A 16,405-nucleotide genomic window follows, 5' to 3' on the forward strand; every position below is an offset into this window, starting at 1 on the left:
ATTTTTACATATGCAGCATGTGTTTTAGTTCTGACCTTTGTCTGCCAACTGCCCCTAAACTCATTAAGAGATTTTATTGTCAATCCTGATATCTCAGATCAGGATGTTACTCTGTGAGCCTGTCAACAGCCTCCTCCTCCTCTAGCTGGGAAGCCTAGGACCTGGACAGAAAAGGGGTTATACTTCCTGTCTCTTGAATGGTCTTTACCTGGTAGGACCTGAACTCTGCTTATTTTTATTCTAGCTGGTCCCTCTACTAAACCCCACCTCTGAGCTCATCCGCCTCAGGCTCTTTGCATGGCATTCATATTATTGGAAGAAAAGCTATTAAAAGGAGATGAGGGAAGGAAGTGGGCATCACAACCCTACTTGGATTCAAAGGCACACACACAAACACTGAAGCTTGGGCTGTCTGGATGTTTATTTTGTCAGATAACCACACAGCTTTATGTATGTCTGGTATTCACTTAAGAACAAATATCAGCCCATCCGTTTAAGCTTTCTGTCTGTGCTATAGGTATTTATTTATGATCCCCCATCTCCCAGAACATAAAAGAGGTATAGATTGAGTGTCTTAAAACCACACAGCTGGAAAAGCGCGGCACTTTTGATTTGAATCAGTCCCACTGATGATATCCTCCTCCGCATTTTAGTTGCTGGACCTGGCAGCATAACAGCTGGGGTCACCACACAGATAGGACCCGGCAATTCTTAAGGAGAGGTCAGCTGCTTGTCAGGGAGGAAAGACTTCCAGAACGATGCACTTCAGCCGTCTATTGTTCTTTTGAAATGTTATTTTGAATTTACCAAAGTCACACACCTAACAGTGAGATCAGTGAGGTTGTATGCAGTGCCTTTTTCAGATTAAACAGTATGAATAGTTAGAAAGGTCTCTTTCCTTTCTCATCTCCCTCTCCAAAAATTGAAAACATATTCAACAATCCCTGAAATTCGTGTGTTTCCCTGAGCAATATACCAAGGTCCATCTATCCTAAACTTTACAGGGATGTAGGTTCTGTGTAAGCATAAAATGTAATAAGTCGCAGAATGTACATGCCTTGGTTTTTCTTTTTTTTTTTTTTTCATCCTTTACCTTACTTGTAAATAGGAAAGTTTTAATAAAGATGACCATCTATACGGCTAGGATGAGACCTCCTCTAGGTGTCCCTAATCAAAGCCTAGTTGCTTGAGCTAGCTACACAAAGAAGAGCCGTTTCTTGCCAAGCGCCGCCCCTCGGGCTCCTACTCCAGCCCGGAGGAAGTAGGGAGGAGACTAGCTGGGAACCCCTCCTCTCCTCCGACTCGGATCTCCTCCCCATTAAGCTCCAGGCTTTCGGCTGCTGCTCCGAGGCGCCTTGGTGCTCCGCCGAGAATCCCCTCCTGGTGCGCTCCTAGAAGCGCCAAGACAGCTGCCTGGTGAGATCGCAGGGTGAGTGGCCCGCAGGAACAGCCGTGGGCAAAGGAGCCTGTGACCAGGGCCGTGTCCGGGTTTGGAGGCAGGTGGGGAGGGAAGCCAGTTCTGATCGGGGGACGCTGGAGACCTGTGAGAGGGACCTGGACGCTGCGGGCCTGGGTGTGTCCGAATCTGGGCAGAGGCTTCCTAGGGCTTCCTGTCTACCTTCTCTGGGTCAATTCGCTCTGCTCGGTGGCTGAGCATCCCACTCACACCCGAGACCTGGCGTTCTTACTGCTGCTGGCGTCGGTCTGACAGTGACGTTTATGTGCTACCGCTTTGTGTGGGCGAGTTCCAGACAGGCCCCACCAGCAGTGGCCACATCTAATCTAATGTGGCTTCCGAGGAGGGGGCTGGGCGTACTTGTCACACAGGTGATAGCGCACCATTCTATACTAAGGTTTATTGAACCTGACAAACAGGGTTGCTGGGACCCAGATCGCTAGCCCACTGGGCATTGTTCACAGGGGCCTGGGGTGTGGGTGTGTTTTGAGAGGTCAGTCCTGGTCCAGAGGCCTGGAGAATCCGCAGCCTGAGATTTTCCACTTAGCTGTCCTCCTCCTCTGTTAGCCGAACCTCCCTCCTCCTGCGCTCCCACCCCCTGACGTCACCCACATGCTCTACAGACTGGCCATTAGAGGGAAAGGAAAGAGGGGAGAGGGCCTTCGCCAGGCTCCTGCGTAGTTGTGACTGCCCCCGTGGTGTGGAAAGACCTTTATCACACATTTGTTAGAATACCTCTGGGGCAAGCCGACTCACAGCTAGGTGGAGGCAGCACCTAATGACAAAGGGCGGGTCTCCTCACTCCTGGGTCAGAATCCTCAGTTCTCTTGTTCTTGGTTACCCAGTGGGAAAAGTGAACAAATACGGTAGCGAACCAAAAAGTAGAAAAATGAAGAAGCTAGAGGAAGCCTGACCCATGGGAGCCAGCCCTGGGATGCAATAAGGAGTGTGGTAAGGCAAGAATATGAAACAGTCGCCGGGCGGTGGTGGTGCACGCCTTTAATCCCAGCACTTGGGAGGCAGAGGCAGGCGGATTTCTGAGTTCGAGGCCAGCCTGGTCTACAGAGTGAGTTCCAGGACAGCCAGGACTACACAGAGAAACCTTGTCTCAAAAAACAAACAAACAAAAAAAGAATGTGAAACAGTAAAAGCCAAGTTTTTGATCTTACTCCAGTAGAGGATAAGGAGAGTCGAAAGGAGGGATCCAAGGTAGGGCCTTGAGAGATACTTTCTTGGGAATATTGATGTTGTCAATCTTATCAATTATATGGAAGTTTAACTTTTTAACTGTGTTATTATCATTTTATTATCTATTCTCCAATATGCATTAAACATTCTTTCATGTGTGTGAATGAAACGATTTCTTAAGTTCAAATTAATAAGGACGTAGTGAAAAGTGTCCCAGGATGGAGCGCAAAAGAAAGAACTGAGTCGGTTTAAGTTCTGCTTTAGTAGAATGTGATGGACATTGTGGGAAAATAATCCGATGTAAGAAAAGTTTCTTAGAGCAAAGGGACATGGAAAAGAGAAGACACAGAGAATTGTGTTTCTGACAAGGTCGGGCTAGCTGTTACTGAGAATTATCCCCTGGTGGACCCATACCCTCACAGCATCTTTCAGTCATACATCCATCAAATACATCTAGGGAATAAAATGCATCCTCTGATCTCATATATATATATATATATATATATATATATATATATATATATATGTCTGTGTTTCAAGGTCAGGAATACAGGCTGTGAGGGATCCCTTCTTCCAAGATGGCCCCACCTCCCCTTCCATAAATCCTTCACCGGAAAAGCCATGTTTAAGTCTACAGGACTGCTCTGTGGTGGGATTGGAATGTCTGCTTTCTCCCCATTCTACAGGCTGTGCCTGGGATATCTTTTCCGCTGAAAGAGAAGGTGGCGAGTTCAAAGGGGGATATAGTTAGCATCAACGAAAGAGGGTAACAACCATGGGGAAACAATTTAAAGGATGAAAATTCATATGAAGACAAACTATTTACCTCTTCCTTTCCTAATGTGATGAGGCGGCTGTGTATACCTGTGTGGCTTCCACAGAGCTTTTATGAATAAAATAAACAAACAACCCCCCCACCCCCCCCCCCCCCGGAACATAGCAAGTACTAACATATTTGACATTACCCAGGGACCGTACTCTCAGGCAGATCGATTGCTCAGTGGTTAAGAGTATTTTGGTTTGGTTTCCAGCACACACATACTGACTGAAAACCACCGGTATGTAACTCCAGTTCTGGAGAGCCTAACTCCTTCCAACCTCTGTTAGTTCCTGCAGGCACATGGTCAACAGACATACTACTCAGACACGTGGTGTCCTAGTTACAGTTACTATTGCCATGATGGAGCATCATGACCGAAAGCAAGTTGGGGAGGAAAGGGTTTATTTGGCTTATAATTTTACCTCATAGACCATCACTGAAGGAAATCGTGACAGAGACTCAAACAGGGCTGGAACCTAAAGACAGAAGCTGATGCAGAGACCATGGAAAGGTGTTGCTTACTGGCTGGCTCATCTTGTTTTCTTCTAGAACTAAGACCACTATGTCAGGGAAGGCACCACCCACAACAGCTGGGCCTTCCCCTATCAATGACTAATTAAGAAAATGCCTGGACAGCTGGATCTTAGGGAGGCATTTTCTCAGTGAGGTTCCCTCCATTCAGATGAGACTAGCTTGTGTCAAGTTGACATAAAACTGGGTAACACACGTATACATGCACCTACAACAAATAAATATTTTTAAAAGGACTCTACTTCAGTTCTGCATTTCCTATATTGGGATCCCAGAGTCACCACTTATGCATCTATGTGATATAAAACAAGTGACAAATTCCCTGACCACTGAAAAGATCTGAGGTTTTTCTCCCCAGAAAATTATACAGTGGAAATGGTGCTGATATATACCCCATAAGTTTGTCAGAATTTAATAAATAAGGTGTTACAATATGAGAAACTTGGTAAGGAGTGTGTTGCTATGACTGTCATTTCTACAGTTGCTACACTGTTATCATTGCCCTAACCACAGAAAATATGTTCAAAACTTACCCAGTGGCTTGAGAGTCTCATTGAATGTATTATCTAGATCGATCTAAATAGATACCAAATAGATTTATCTCACGTACACACAGACTAGTTAAGAGAATGACCAATGAGGTGGACATATGAATATGAATAATCTTCTCTGGTGGCATGATTATCCATAATGTGGAAAGCATTGGCCAATACACAAGAGCTGATGGGCAGCAATTAAGGGAATGTGAATTAGTGTGAGGACATAGGCCACGGGAATGTCATGTGGTGTGCAAAGAATTATTTAGGAAGATTATGGAAAATAAGTGTGTGGTTGAATTTCAGATCCTGAACCCTTATACATAATAACAACCCTAGGAAACTCCCTTTGATCCCTTTGATCTATGTCCACTCTTGAGTTTCACTTACTGGTGTCCATTTGTAGTTTTGTAGGGCATTCAACATCCATGGACATATATCTTTAATTCTGCCTCTCGTATTACAAGGAAGTATGGGCAGGTCAATCAGTTATCTTCTCGTTCTCCTTCATCTTCCCCATCATCTCTACTCTGTCCCCTCTTTCCCTTAGTTCATCCTTTGATGATCTTAATTATATTTCCCATTGCATGACTCACGGCCCTGATTAATTTTTCATAGAAAATGTCTCGAATTTTCTCCTCTGTGTACATCTTAACCTAGAACAGTAGTTTCCATAGACAGAAAAGTAGCTGTGGAGATGTGAGAGGAAGACAGAAAAAGAGTTGGACTGGGAAGCAGAGCCTGTCCTGGGTAGTCGTTTCAGGGAGGATGGGAGGAGTCAGGAATCAGCTGTAAACTTGCTGGAGCTGCCACCCTACCATGGGTAAGGTCAGACCGACCAGGAGAAAGGAGTCAGGTTTTCTCCAGTGGATACAGGTGAATCCCTGTGGATTTCTCTTCAAGGACAAGATATTATTAGAGTACTTTCAGACTAATGAAGCTAGGAACTTCCTGGAGAGACTTGGACAGCAGATTCCTTCAGTCTAGACATGAATTACTGAGGAACCAAACTGGGTTCATCACACTGTGCTGGCGGATTGTCACTGCAGACATTGACAGGTCTTGTGATGGAAATGGGAAGAAGAGAAAGAGTGGACATTACTATGACTCTTGCACAATGTGCTCTCCTGGTTATTTGTGGACACTGGGAACGGCAAGCAAGAGACAAGTTTCTCACTAACCAGATATTGGGTGGTTGCATTCTTTAGCTATTCTCTGAGGTGGGTAAAAAGTTAGCTCTGGTATTTAACTGCAGAAAGCATCTGGTTCATGTAATTTCACTTCTTCCCCCACCACCACCCCCAGGGAAGTTTTGTTTGTTTGTTTTTTCTGAGGCAGCAGCTCACATAGCCAAGACTGGCCTTAAATTCCTGACAGAATTCCACTCTATCAGGTCCCAGAGGCAGCCACATTACACGACGACATGTAAGGTGGTTAACATAATAGGATTTTATTTCCTCACAGTTTGCCTCCATCTGAGGCAACATGCTGAGGTTTCAGAAGAGTGACAGAATACACAGCTCTAATGTTAAGGCTTCTGTAAGTTAGTGACATGCTACAGGCAGTCGCTGCTCTCTTTCAACAGGGACTTGAGTTTATTCGCTACATGGGATAAGGTTCTTTCCATCCATGGCTGTGGAGGTCATCTCCTGCAGGCCAAGGGCTTTCAGGGATTCAGAGACATATGTAAAAATAAATGCCATAGTCATTAAAATTGGTTCTAGCAGAAGCATTAATATTAGCTGCAAAATAGGAAAACTAGGAAACCACAGTCAACAAACACTCAGCCTGGTGGTTCCAATAACCAGCCACAGGCTAGACTACCTTGTCTACTTTCTGAGTATTCCATATTATTCGCAAATATAAAGTAAATGATTTACTCTTAACCAAACAAGTATATGTGCAAATGTGTGGTATGTGCAAAAGACTAAACACTGCTGGAAGGTTGGAGAGCAGCATGGAGGGAACGCTCCCAGCGAAGAAGCAAAGGGCATTTAAAAGTTGATGTACACAGGTACGGAGGAGTCATGTCTCGGGTGCATGGAAGAATCGGCCATAATTTCATAGCTTGCTACTTTCTGCTTCTTGTTGTCTGGGATATGGTATTCAACCACGGAGAGCTTTCATGTTCCGCTTATTCCGCTTGTGACTGACCCAAGCTAGGGATCCGTGAATATCCAGTCTGAGATTCTAATGCTTCAAACTGAGGTTATTTACTATGACTAGAGAAGAAGCCAAGATGGACGAGAGTGATGTGGGAGGAGAGCAGTCTACACTACTGTACCATTCTCAAGGCATCCATACCAAATGATCACAAATATGTTGGCTCGAAATGGTGATGCTATTTTTTTTTCCCTCCAAGTTCTAGAGCGGGGGTTCTTAACCTGTGGATTGTAACCCCTTTAGGAGTATAACGACCTTTTCCCAGGGGTCACATACCAGATATCCTGCATGACAGATATTTATATTATGATTCATAACAATAGCAGAATTACAGTTTTGAATTCGCAATGAAATATTTTTATGGTTGGGGGTCAACACAACATGTACTGAGGTTGCAGCATCAGGAAGGTTGAGAACAACTGTTCTGGAGGGTTAGAATATTAGTGCCCAGACTTGAACAATGCTGATTTCTTCTAGAATTTCAGAGGTAGAGTTTTTCCATGCCTCTATTACAGCTTCTAGGTTTTGCCAGCAATCTCTGGTGTCCCTCAGTCTGCAGACACATCACCGCACTCCCTGTCTTCATCTTCTAATGGTATTCTAACCTATGTTTCAATCTCTCAGTTTCCAAATTCAGCATGACATCCTGTTAACTTGGTAACAGCTCCCGCCAGAAACCCTGTTTCCAAACTGTCGTGTTCATAGGTAGCAGGTTACAATTCAAACGTTTCCTGTGGGAGACACAATTCGATCATTATTTCTCCTTTCTATGTTGCTTTCTTCTGTGGTGATATAGAATCCTATACTCTCTAATGCTGGGAATGGACTAATTGGGGTGGATACTGAGTCTTATTACACAGTGATGTCATTGTCATACCTGGTGGAATAAATACCTTGCTTGATTTTTTTTATTGTTTATTTTTTATTGTTTAACCATTCTTTGCTAAATGGAGTCTTCTTTTTTTTTTTTTTCCCTCTGCAGAAACGAACAGAACCATGGCAACTCCCTCTGCTGCCTTTGAGGCCCTTATGAATGGAGTAACAAGTTGGGATATCCCCGAAGATTCTGTTCCATGTGAACTGCTTCTTATTGGAGAGGCTTCATTTCCTATAATGGTGAATGACGTGGGTCAGGTCCTCATTGCTGCCTCTTCCTATGGCAGAGGTCGCATGGTAGTAGCAGCTCATGAGGACTTCTTTTTGGAAAGCCAGCTCTTTATCTTTCTTGTCAATGCTGTTGGGTGGCTTCGTTCCTCCCCAGAGTCGGCCATTGGTGTGCACTCATCTTTAGCTCCATTGGTGAAAATCCTCGAGAGCTGTGGAATAGAGGCAAAGATTGAGCCAGAAGTGAATGACTCCCTAGGGGTTTACTGCATTGATGCCTACAATGAAACCATGACAGATAAGCTAGTCCAGTTTGTGAAGCGTGGAGGGGGCTTGCTCATAGGAGGCGAGGCCTGGGATTGGGATATCCAGGGCGACGATGATAGAGTTCTGTTCGCATTTCCTGGGAATCTGGTGACCAGTGTGGCTGGTGTGTACTTCACTGACAACAAAGCAGACACAACTTTATACAAAGTCTCCAAGAAGATGCCTAAGATACCCATCTTAGTTCGGTGAGTATCTTACCATAGTGGGAAGTTGGTCTCACACTAAAAACCTGACATGATTCCATTTTCAGGTTGCTTCCAGGCTAAATGAAAAGGATGGAAAACTCAGACACTTCAATTGCCACAGTCAATTAAATGTTTTAATACTCTGAGGCTCAGGAGTGACACTGCCTCCCCAGAACAATCTGTTTAGCTCTCTGAGGAGAAGAATTTTGACTATGATAATCCTCTGTTGACCCCAAGAACTGGCCTGCTTTATGTAGGAAGGCTCACAGGAAGTTTCTTTGCCAGGAAAAGGAAACTATTAGGGAAAACACACAAACAAACAAACAAACAAACAAACAAACAAAATAGAAAAGCCCTCTGGGCCAGAGTCAGGAGAGCTATGAGTAGCATTTGAAATCTTTACATGCAGTTAGGATGGAAACAGGAAGCTGTGCATTCAGAAATTGAGCTGGAAAAGAGACGGCACAGTTCTATATACTAATGCTGGTCATTAGAAGATGTTTACCCCTGGAGTCAAATGATCTTCTAAGTGAGAGTGGAGGAAGCTGATGCTGGGTACAGGGCAAGCTTCACTGGAGATCCGTGGAGATTACCAAGTCTGGTTTTTTTTCACACACACTGTTGTATATACAACAATTAATAAGCATTCAGTGAACGTTTCTTAGCTGTGTAGTTAGACTGATGAATGAGAAGTATTTGAAGCTAAGTTCTTCTCAAGAGCAGGAAATGTACAGTAAGCCTATATATATAGGTGTATATACACACACACACACACACACACACACATTTCTTAGCTTTCTTGGAAGAAATAACACTGTTATTTCTGACTGATAAAAACAAAGGAATCAGATTGGGTGAGGAAGATACCATGAGGCCTTTAGAGGGATGAGGAATAAGCTAAATTAGTATTCATGACAAATTAACCTGGCAATCTATGTACCCTATATTTTTGGTAAGAAGTAATCTTGTTTGATTTTAACTCAGAGTTGAGGCTTCTACAAGGAGTTCAATCTCTTTTTGTTTATTTACCCATTAGTTATTCCAGAGTTTATTGAATATATTCTGTGTCAGATATTATTTCTTAAGATAAATTTTAGCTTTACATGGTAAGATGAGTTATAAAAATCTGAACATGAAGTGTGCAGAAATATTTCTAATGACAATATCTAGAAGACATTTAAAAAACCAGTAACTGTGTAGCAAGATGTTGTGCGTTATAGTGCAGAAGAACTGTATAGTGTGTCCTCAGAATGTCCTTTCAACTCTTTTCATCTAGAAGAGGATTGTTGGAGTCGAACCTCTGGGTTCCTCTGTAGGGCACCATTCTCTTTCAGGCTATGGATCTTCTGGTTAGAAAGATCCTTGGGTGTTCCCCAAGTCATCAGGCATTTTCGGAAATGGATGTCGGATAAATATTCATGTTCTGAATACCCAAGTGCTCTAAATAAATCCTTTTGCTTAAATACCACACTGAAATCTGAATTAGCCAGCTTGCAGTTTATGTTATGTGTGTCTTCTCCAGCCTGAATATTAGTGAAATGATATTGGCAACAGAAAAATCTTTTGACTTTCAGATTACTAAAGAGATTTTACAATTTTAAAAGTTGAAGATAAACATTATTTTGTCTCCACTAGTGGCTTGGAGAATGTCAGGGCAGGTGTAGGTAAGTATTTGTAACAGGGATCTGCAAGTCCTTACAGGTTGTTGCTAGTTATGTGTCAACGATGTGTAGGATAGAGTAAATCAGGAAAACCAATAATTGTATAATCGAAAAAAAATCAATAAAATGATAAGCCACTGGATACGCTGATCATGACATCAAGAGACAATTAAGAATTTCAAGAATGGAAGGGGGATCATTAATGAAGGTTTATAGACATTTAAGGAAAATAAGAGAGTTAATACAACTTATGCTAATGTGTTTGTTAACTTAAATGAGTTGAACAGACACAAATATGAAACTAAACATAAAAAAAAGACTATATACTTAAATAAGTTGAATTGTAATCAAAGCACCCCAGTATTATATGAAAGGTGGTTTACTGGTTTGAATCCTAGAAGTCACTTAGCAGAAAAGCAAGTAAAATTTATGGAGAGTTTTTCAGGCATGGTGGCTCATGCTTTTTTTTAATTTTTAAACATGTATATATGTATGTATGTATGTATGTATGTATGTATTTATTTTATGTAAGTACACTGTTGCTGTTTTCAGACATATAAGAGGAGGGCGTGAAATACCATTACAGATGCTTGTGAGCCACCGTGTGGTTGCTGGGAATTGAACTCAGGTTCTCTGGAAGAGCAGTCAGTAGTCTTAACCGCTGAGCCATCTCTCCAGCCCCCCCATGGATCATGCTTTTAATCCCATAACTCAGGAGGCAGATGTAAGCAAATCTCTACATAGTGAGTTCCAGACCAGCCTGGCCTATATAATGAGTTATAGGCCAGTCGAAGCTACATAGATAGTCTTTGTCTCAATAATAATTAATAATAATAATAACTGCTATAATAATAATGATAATGATAACAGTAATGAAAAGTTAGACATTTTTGTTCATTGACAGAGCTCAATATAAAGTCCAGACAAGCCTTAGACTAATAAACCCTGTACCTCAGCATTCTAAGTGGGCTGATAGACACTTGCCACTTGTCTAGCTATGTACATTAGTAACTTGGTAATTAGTAACTAGTAATTAGACAGTACTTAACCTGTGTTAAGTAAGGTCTTAGTTCTGCCAAGTGTAAGCCTTTTTAACAGTTAAACCAAGTTTAACAGTTTTTCAGTAATTATATTAAAGATATATGTGTATATTTAAAATCAACAAGAGCACAAACAGCACCCCAGTCCCCAGTAGACTTACTGATGAATTTTATGAAACTTTTAAGAAGCAAATCATGAGAACCCTACACAGAGACTCTTCTAGAACATAGGGGAAAAGCACCCCAAACTTTATTGCTTCACCAACATTTCTGTTGTACCGAAATTAGAGAAAGGGCCGGTGAGATGGTTTCAGTGGGTAAAATTCTTGTGATGTAGGCATGATGAAGACCTGAGTTGGAGTCCCTAAATTCCATGGTGGGGTGAGGGGAGTCAGCCAGGATAACATACCTGTAATCTGAACATTGAGAAAGAAGAACAGGAGGATATCCTGGGCTCTAGCTCAGTTGATGAGCCTGGATTCACAAAACTACCCTGTCTCAGAAAATAAGGCAGAAAGTGATTGAGGAAAGTACCTAACATGATACCACCCTTTGGCATTTGAATATGAGTACACACACACACACACACACACACACACACACACACACAAATAAAGTGGAAAAAGACTCCTTAAGGAAAAGAAACCTATAGAACAATACTTACTAACATAGATGCAAAGTTCTTGATTAAATATTAATAAGTGAAATAGTTTAATATATTAGTATATATCATAGCAAAATTCAGTTATTCTGGGTATGAATTACTGGTTTAGCAGTCAGAAGCCAAGTTAATTTAGCATGATAATGTTAAAAATGAGAAATTCAATGGATGCACACAAAATGCTTAGCAAGATTTCTTAATCAATCATGATAACATATCAACAGACTCCATATAAAAAGGAATGTCTTCCATCTGAGAAGAGGCATGCAGCTAGAAACCTTCTCACTCTGTCTTGTTAATTTTATTTTGTCTCATTGGGTTTTGTGAGAAAGGATCTCATATAACACAAGCTGGTCTTGATGAAGTACTGTGCAACCAAATCTGGCCCTGAACTCCATAAATCCTGCTGCCTCCACCCCCAAGTGTAGGATTACAGGGGTGTGCCTTTATATGTATATAGAAACATTATTAAGGATAAAATGGTGACTGCTTTTACCTTAGAAATGAGAACAAGGCAAGAGTAACACTTATGGTCTTCCTTTCACTAAGGCTTTGTATTGAAAGCACTCCACCAGTGCTATAAAACAAGAAAAAGAGGCATAGATATTAAAAATTGAAAAATGGGCTCTTCTATACATACCTAAATATACTAAAGTTTAATTTATAAATTAAGTACATTATTAGTATAACAATAGATACTAATAAAAAATCTAACAATTGTACAATATATTCTAATATACGAATTATCAATGTGGTCTCTCAAACTTTTTAAAATTTATTATTATTATTATTTACATGAGAGAGATGTGGAAGATGGAAGGCATGTGCAAGCACATGTGTGGAGGTCAGAAGAAAACAGAATCAGTTCTGTCCTTTGCCCTTTATGTGGATTTTAGGGATTGAATTCATGTCTCTAAGATTGAACAGTGAGCCATCTCACATGCTCTCAGAGCCCCTCTCCCTGCACTATACACACTCATGTGATCAATGGATGATCCAATGCCTGTGTACTGAAAAGAGGTGAAATGAACAATGAGATCGAAACACTGATACTGGCTTAAGGGTAGACAAATCGGTCGCTGAAACAGACCACATAGTCCAGAGAGATTCACTCAATGAGGAAAAAGCAGTGTTTTCATCATATGGCTCAGGAATTAACTAAATACCCTTATGGGAAAGATAAACTTTGATCCTTAACCTATTTCACACAAAATACTCAAAAACAGGTCTAGACCCAAGTACAAAAGAAAAATTGAAAAACTTCTAAATTACAGCACAGAAAAAAAAAAAATCACTTGCAACCCTGGCTGAGGCAAAGATTGCTTGTGGAAGACAATGTACAGGACCACTAAATGGTAGCATCCAGGCATCCCCTTCTGAAGTATAACCCAAGGGAAATTAAATAATGTAATAATGTTCTCACCAAAACTTCACATAACAAGCTGTCCTCTCACCAGCGCATACACTGAGATTTTCTTTTTTACCTTGGCTATTGTGAAAATGCTTCAAAGAACAAGAGGGTCTGGTAGGCACTGATCTTACTTGCTTTGGGTACACACCCAATAGAGAACTGCCTGGGTCATGTGATAGCTCTATTTTAGTTTTTCAAGGACTTTCCAACCCATTTTCTTTATTGGTACTGCCAGTTTACATTCCTTCCAGCCGTATGCAGGAAGTCCCTGTTCTTCACGACTTCATCAGACTTGATATCTTTTGACGTTTTAATAATACTCATTCTGGTAGAATTCACTGTGAATTTGATTTTCATTTTCATGGTGAGTAGTGGTGGCAAGCGCCTTTTTGTAGGCCTGTTGAACATCTGTATGCTATGATATGTGGTGATTCTTGTCCATATTGTAAGGTGCACTGGAATTCTGGACTGATCTTTGCTGGTTCCTGTGACTTCTTGTCACAAACAAATGGTCATCCCGGCCCTTTTGTTCCTTCACCTTCTCTTACTCACATGCATCCCACACTCTCCTGTTCCTGGAGATTTCTGATTCATCTGATTCCATCTACGTAGTGTCCAGTGTAAATACCCCCGTCTCCCACTTCGCTAATTGTGCCCTGTTATACTGCAAGTCTTTCTTTCTTTTCTGTCCCATCACAAAAGAGTAAGAAAGAGAAGTAAAATCAGAACCAGAAAAATGATTTTCATGGCTGTTGCCTCAGGAAGGAGAAGGCCAATCTGTTGCAAGGCCCCAGTTTCTTATCAGATAGTCAGAGCTCTGAGCAGCAATGGGACTGAAAATCCACTCTATGCTGGCTCCTGACTCATGACTGCCATAGTTTGATCCCTAACAGAAGTGACAGATTCGATCCTGGAATTGCAAGTGTGTGGAGGTCACCCTAAGCATCCAGGATTCAGTCTCCCTTTGGCCTTTATAGATGGCTTAAGGTTCTCAGCAGGGAAGGTGGTGAATTATGCATAGGAAAAACACCAGGGCTGAGCAATCCTTCCCCCTACCCCCCACCGGGACATTCCAACATTCCTGTTGGGCAAGCAACAGACAGGTGAAGTTTTAGATGTAGGCAGTGGTACTCCTCCCACTAAGGAGCCACAGGTCTCATGAGAGATAAGAGTGACTAATGACTGACCCCAGCCCCATCTTCTAAGATGCTGACTCCTCGCCGACACCATGAACTCTTGTTTCCCACAGACTTTTCTTTTACCACGTTAACGGTGGGAAATGTATCAGTGCGACTCGTTCTAAGAATAACAACATAATTCCTCACCCAGTGCTTTGCATTCCAGAATACATGGGTGGAATAAACATGAACTTAAGTCTAGAATGGGATGTCTGAAGTTTAGCGTCAGAGAAACACAGCAAAATTTTCCATAGAATTTCCTTGAAGAAATGGTGATTTGAAAATGAGCATAACAGAATTAATAGAGCTGTGTCTCCTTCCCACAAAATGTTCACCCACCCAGTTCTCCCAAATCTTCTACAATAACTGTAAACAGTATTATTTAAAGCAGTAGTACCAGGCAGCGTTCAAGGAACTAAAAGAAGAGTGGTTTTTCTAATCAGGTGTGTGTATCTTTTGCAGTTGTGATGATGACCTCTCAGAAGACAGAGATGAGCTTCTGCATGGCATCATAGACCTGGACATCACCAACTCAGACTGCTTCCCATCCCAGCTACTAGTGCATGGGTCTTTGGCTTTTCCTTTGGGGCTAGATACCTACCATGGCTGTGTGATAGCTGCTGCCCGCTATGGCCGGGGTCGGGTGGTTGTCATTGGTCATAAGGTATTATTCACAGTGGGTAAACTCGGCCCCTTTCTGCTCAATGCTGTCCGCTGGCTGGATGGAGGCCGCAGAGGCAAGATTGTGGTGCAGACAGAGCTGAGAACACTAAGTGGTCTGCTCGCAGTAGGGGGTATAGACACCAGCATTGAGCCCCAACTGACCAGTGACGCAAGTGTCTATTGCTTCGAACCCACAAGTGATGTGGGAATTAAGGAACTACAGGAGTTTGTAGCAGAGGGTGGCGGGCTGTTTGTTGGAGCCCAAGCCTGGTGGTGGGCTTTTAAGAACCCAGGAGTGTCCCCTCTGGCTCGATTCCCAGGAAACATGCTTCTCAACGCCTTTGGTATCAGCATCACAAGCCAAAGCCTCAATCCAGGACCTTTCCGTATCCCTAAAGCAGGAACAAGGACCTATCACTTCCGCTCTACCCTAGCAGAGTTCCAGGTGATAATGGGCAGGAGGAGAGGCAATGTGGAGAAGGGCTGGCTAGCCAAGCTGGGCCCAGATGGGGCAACATTTCTGCAGATTCCTGCAGAGGAGATCCCTTGTTACATGTCTGTGCACAGACTCCTGCGGAAGCTACTGAGCCGCTATCGGCTTCCAGTGGCAACCAGAGAGAACCCGGTCATCAATGACTGTTGTAGGGGAGCTATGCTTTCCCTGGCCACAGGTCTGGCCCACTCTGGAAGTGACCTCTCACTGCTGATCCCAGAAATTGAAGATGTTTACAGCAGCCGCTACCTGCGCCCCTCAGCGTCTCCCATCACCGTGAATGTCAATTGTACCAATCCAGGTATGGCAAAAGGATGGGAGCTTGGTTACATGGGCATCTGCAAAACAGGGACATGAGATTGTTGCAGTGTTGCAGGTTTGATCGCCTGCAGAGGGTCATCACTATCCTTCATTGCCTTCCTCTTCGAGATGATTGGGGTCGGGTATCAGGCAGTGTTTGAAAGGGTCACAGCAATATTGTAGGGAAAGGAGCAGCTGAAGTCATAAGGGGTCCGTGGAGCACTGTATGAAGCAGGGATGAAGCCTACCCTTTCTGTGCTTTGGCAGGCACTCGGTACTGCTGGATGAGCACTGGACTCTACATACCTGGAAGGCAAGTCGTAGATGTCTCCTTGCCTGAAGATGCTGCCTCTGCTGATCTGAGGGTAAGGCCACTGCCCATCTCACCACATGATGCAGAATTCAAATGGTCTTGCTATCCCAACTGGCATTTTGTAAAATGCTACTGGCAGTTTGGGGCAGTTTTTAAACACCTTTTCCTTCTTAATGGTGAAAAATATGTGTTTTGGTATATAACAAAATATATCAAAATGATACATCTTAGAGCCCAGGACTCTAAACCATCTTACCTCAGAACAGCGACCTCTGCTCTTAAAATTTGTTCTTTTAACTTATGTCGTACAATAAACACTAAGAAAGGCCTCACATGAAAGGTTCCCTGACATTTTGTAGGTATTCCATCGGTGAA

The 16,405-nt window shown here is 42.6% G+C and overlaps 1 protein-coding gene across 4 annotated transcripts in view; it reads left to right on the plus strand.

The window, feature by feature from the left end:
- Positions 1-16,405, plus strand: part of LOC117720354 (TRPM8 channel-associated factor 1) — a 43,998-nt gene that overhangs the window by 17,951 nt on the left and 9,642 nt on the right. For 3 of the 4 annotated variants that reach the window (XM_034518795.2, XM_034518793.2, XM_076913441.1), the window contains exons 2-4: positions 7,677-8,310; positions 14,724-15,718; positions 15,985-16,082. In XM_034518795.2, the coding sequence (XP_034374686.1) occupies positions 7,691-8,310; positions 14,724-15,718; positions 15,985-16,082 (1,713 nt within the window). In that variant the 5' untranslated portion in view covers positions 7,677-7,690. Of the gene's footprint in view, positions 1-1,287; positions 1,430-7,676; positions 8,311-14,723; positions 15,719-15,984; positions 16,083-16,405 lie in introns of those variants that run through there. The other variant, XM_034518794.2, reaches the window with a different exon arrangement.

Source organism: Arvicanthis niloticus, chromosome 15 (assembly GCF_011762505.2).
Source record: "Arvicanthis niloticus isolate mArvNil1 chromosome 15, mArvNil1.pat.X, whole genome shotgun sequence".
Lineage (NCBI taxonomy): Eukaryota > Metazoa > Chordata > Mammalia > Rodentia > Muridae > Arvicanthis > Arvicanthis niloticus.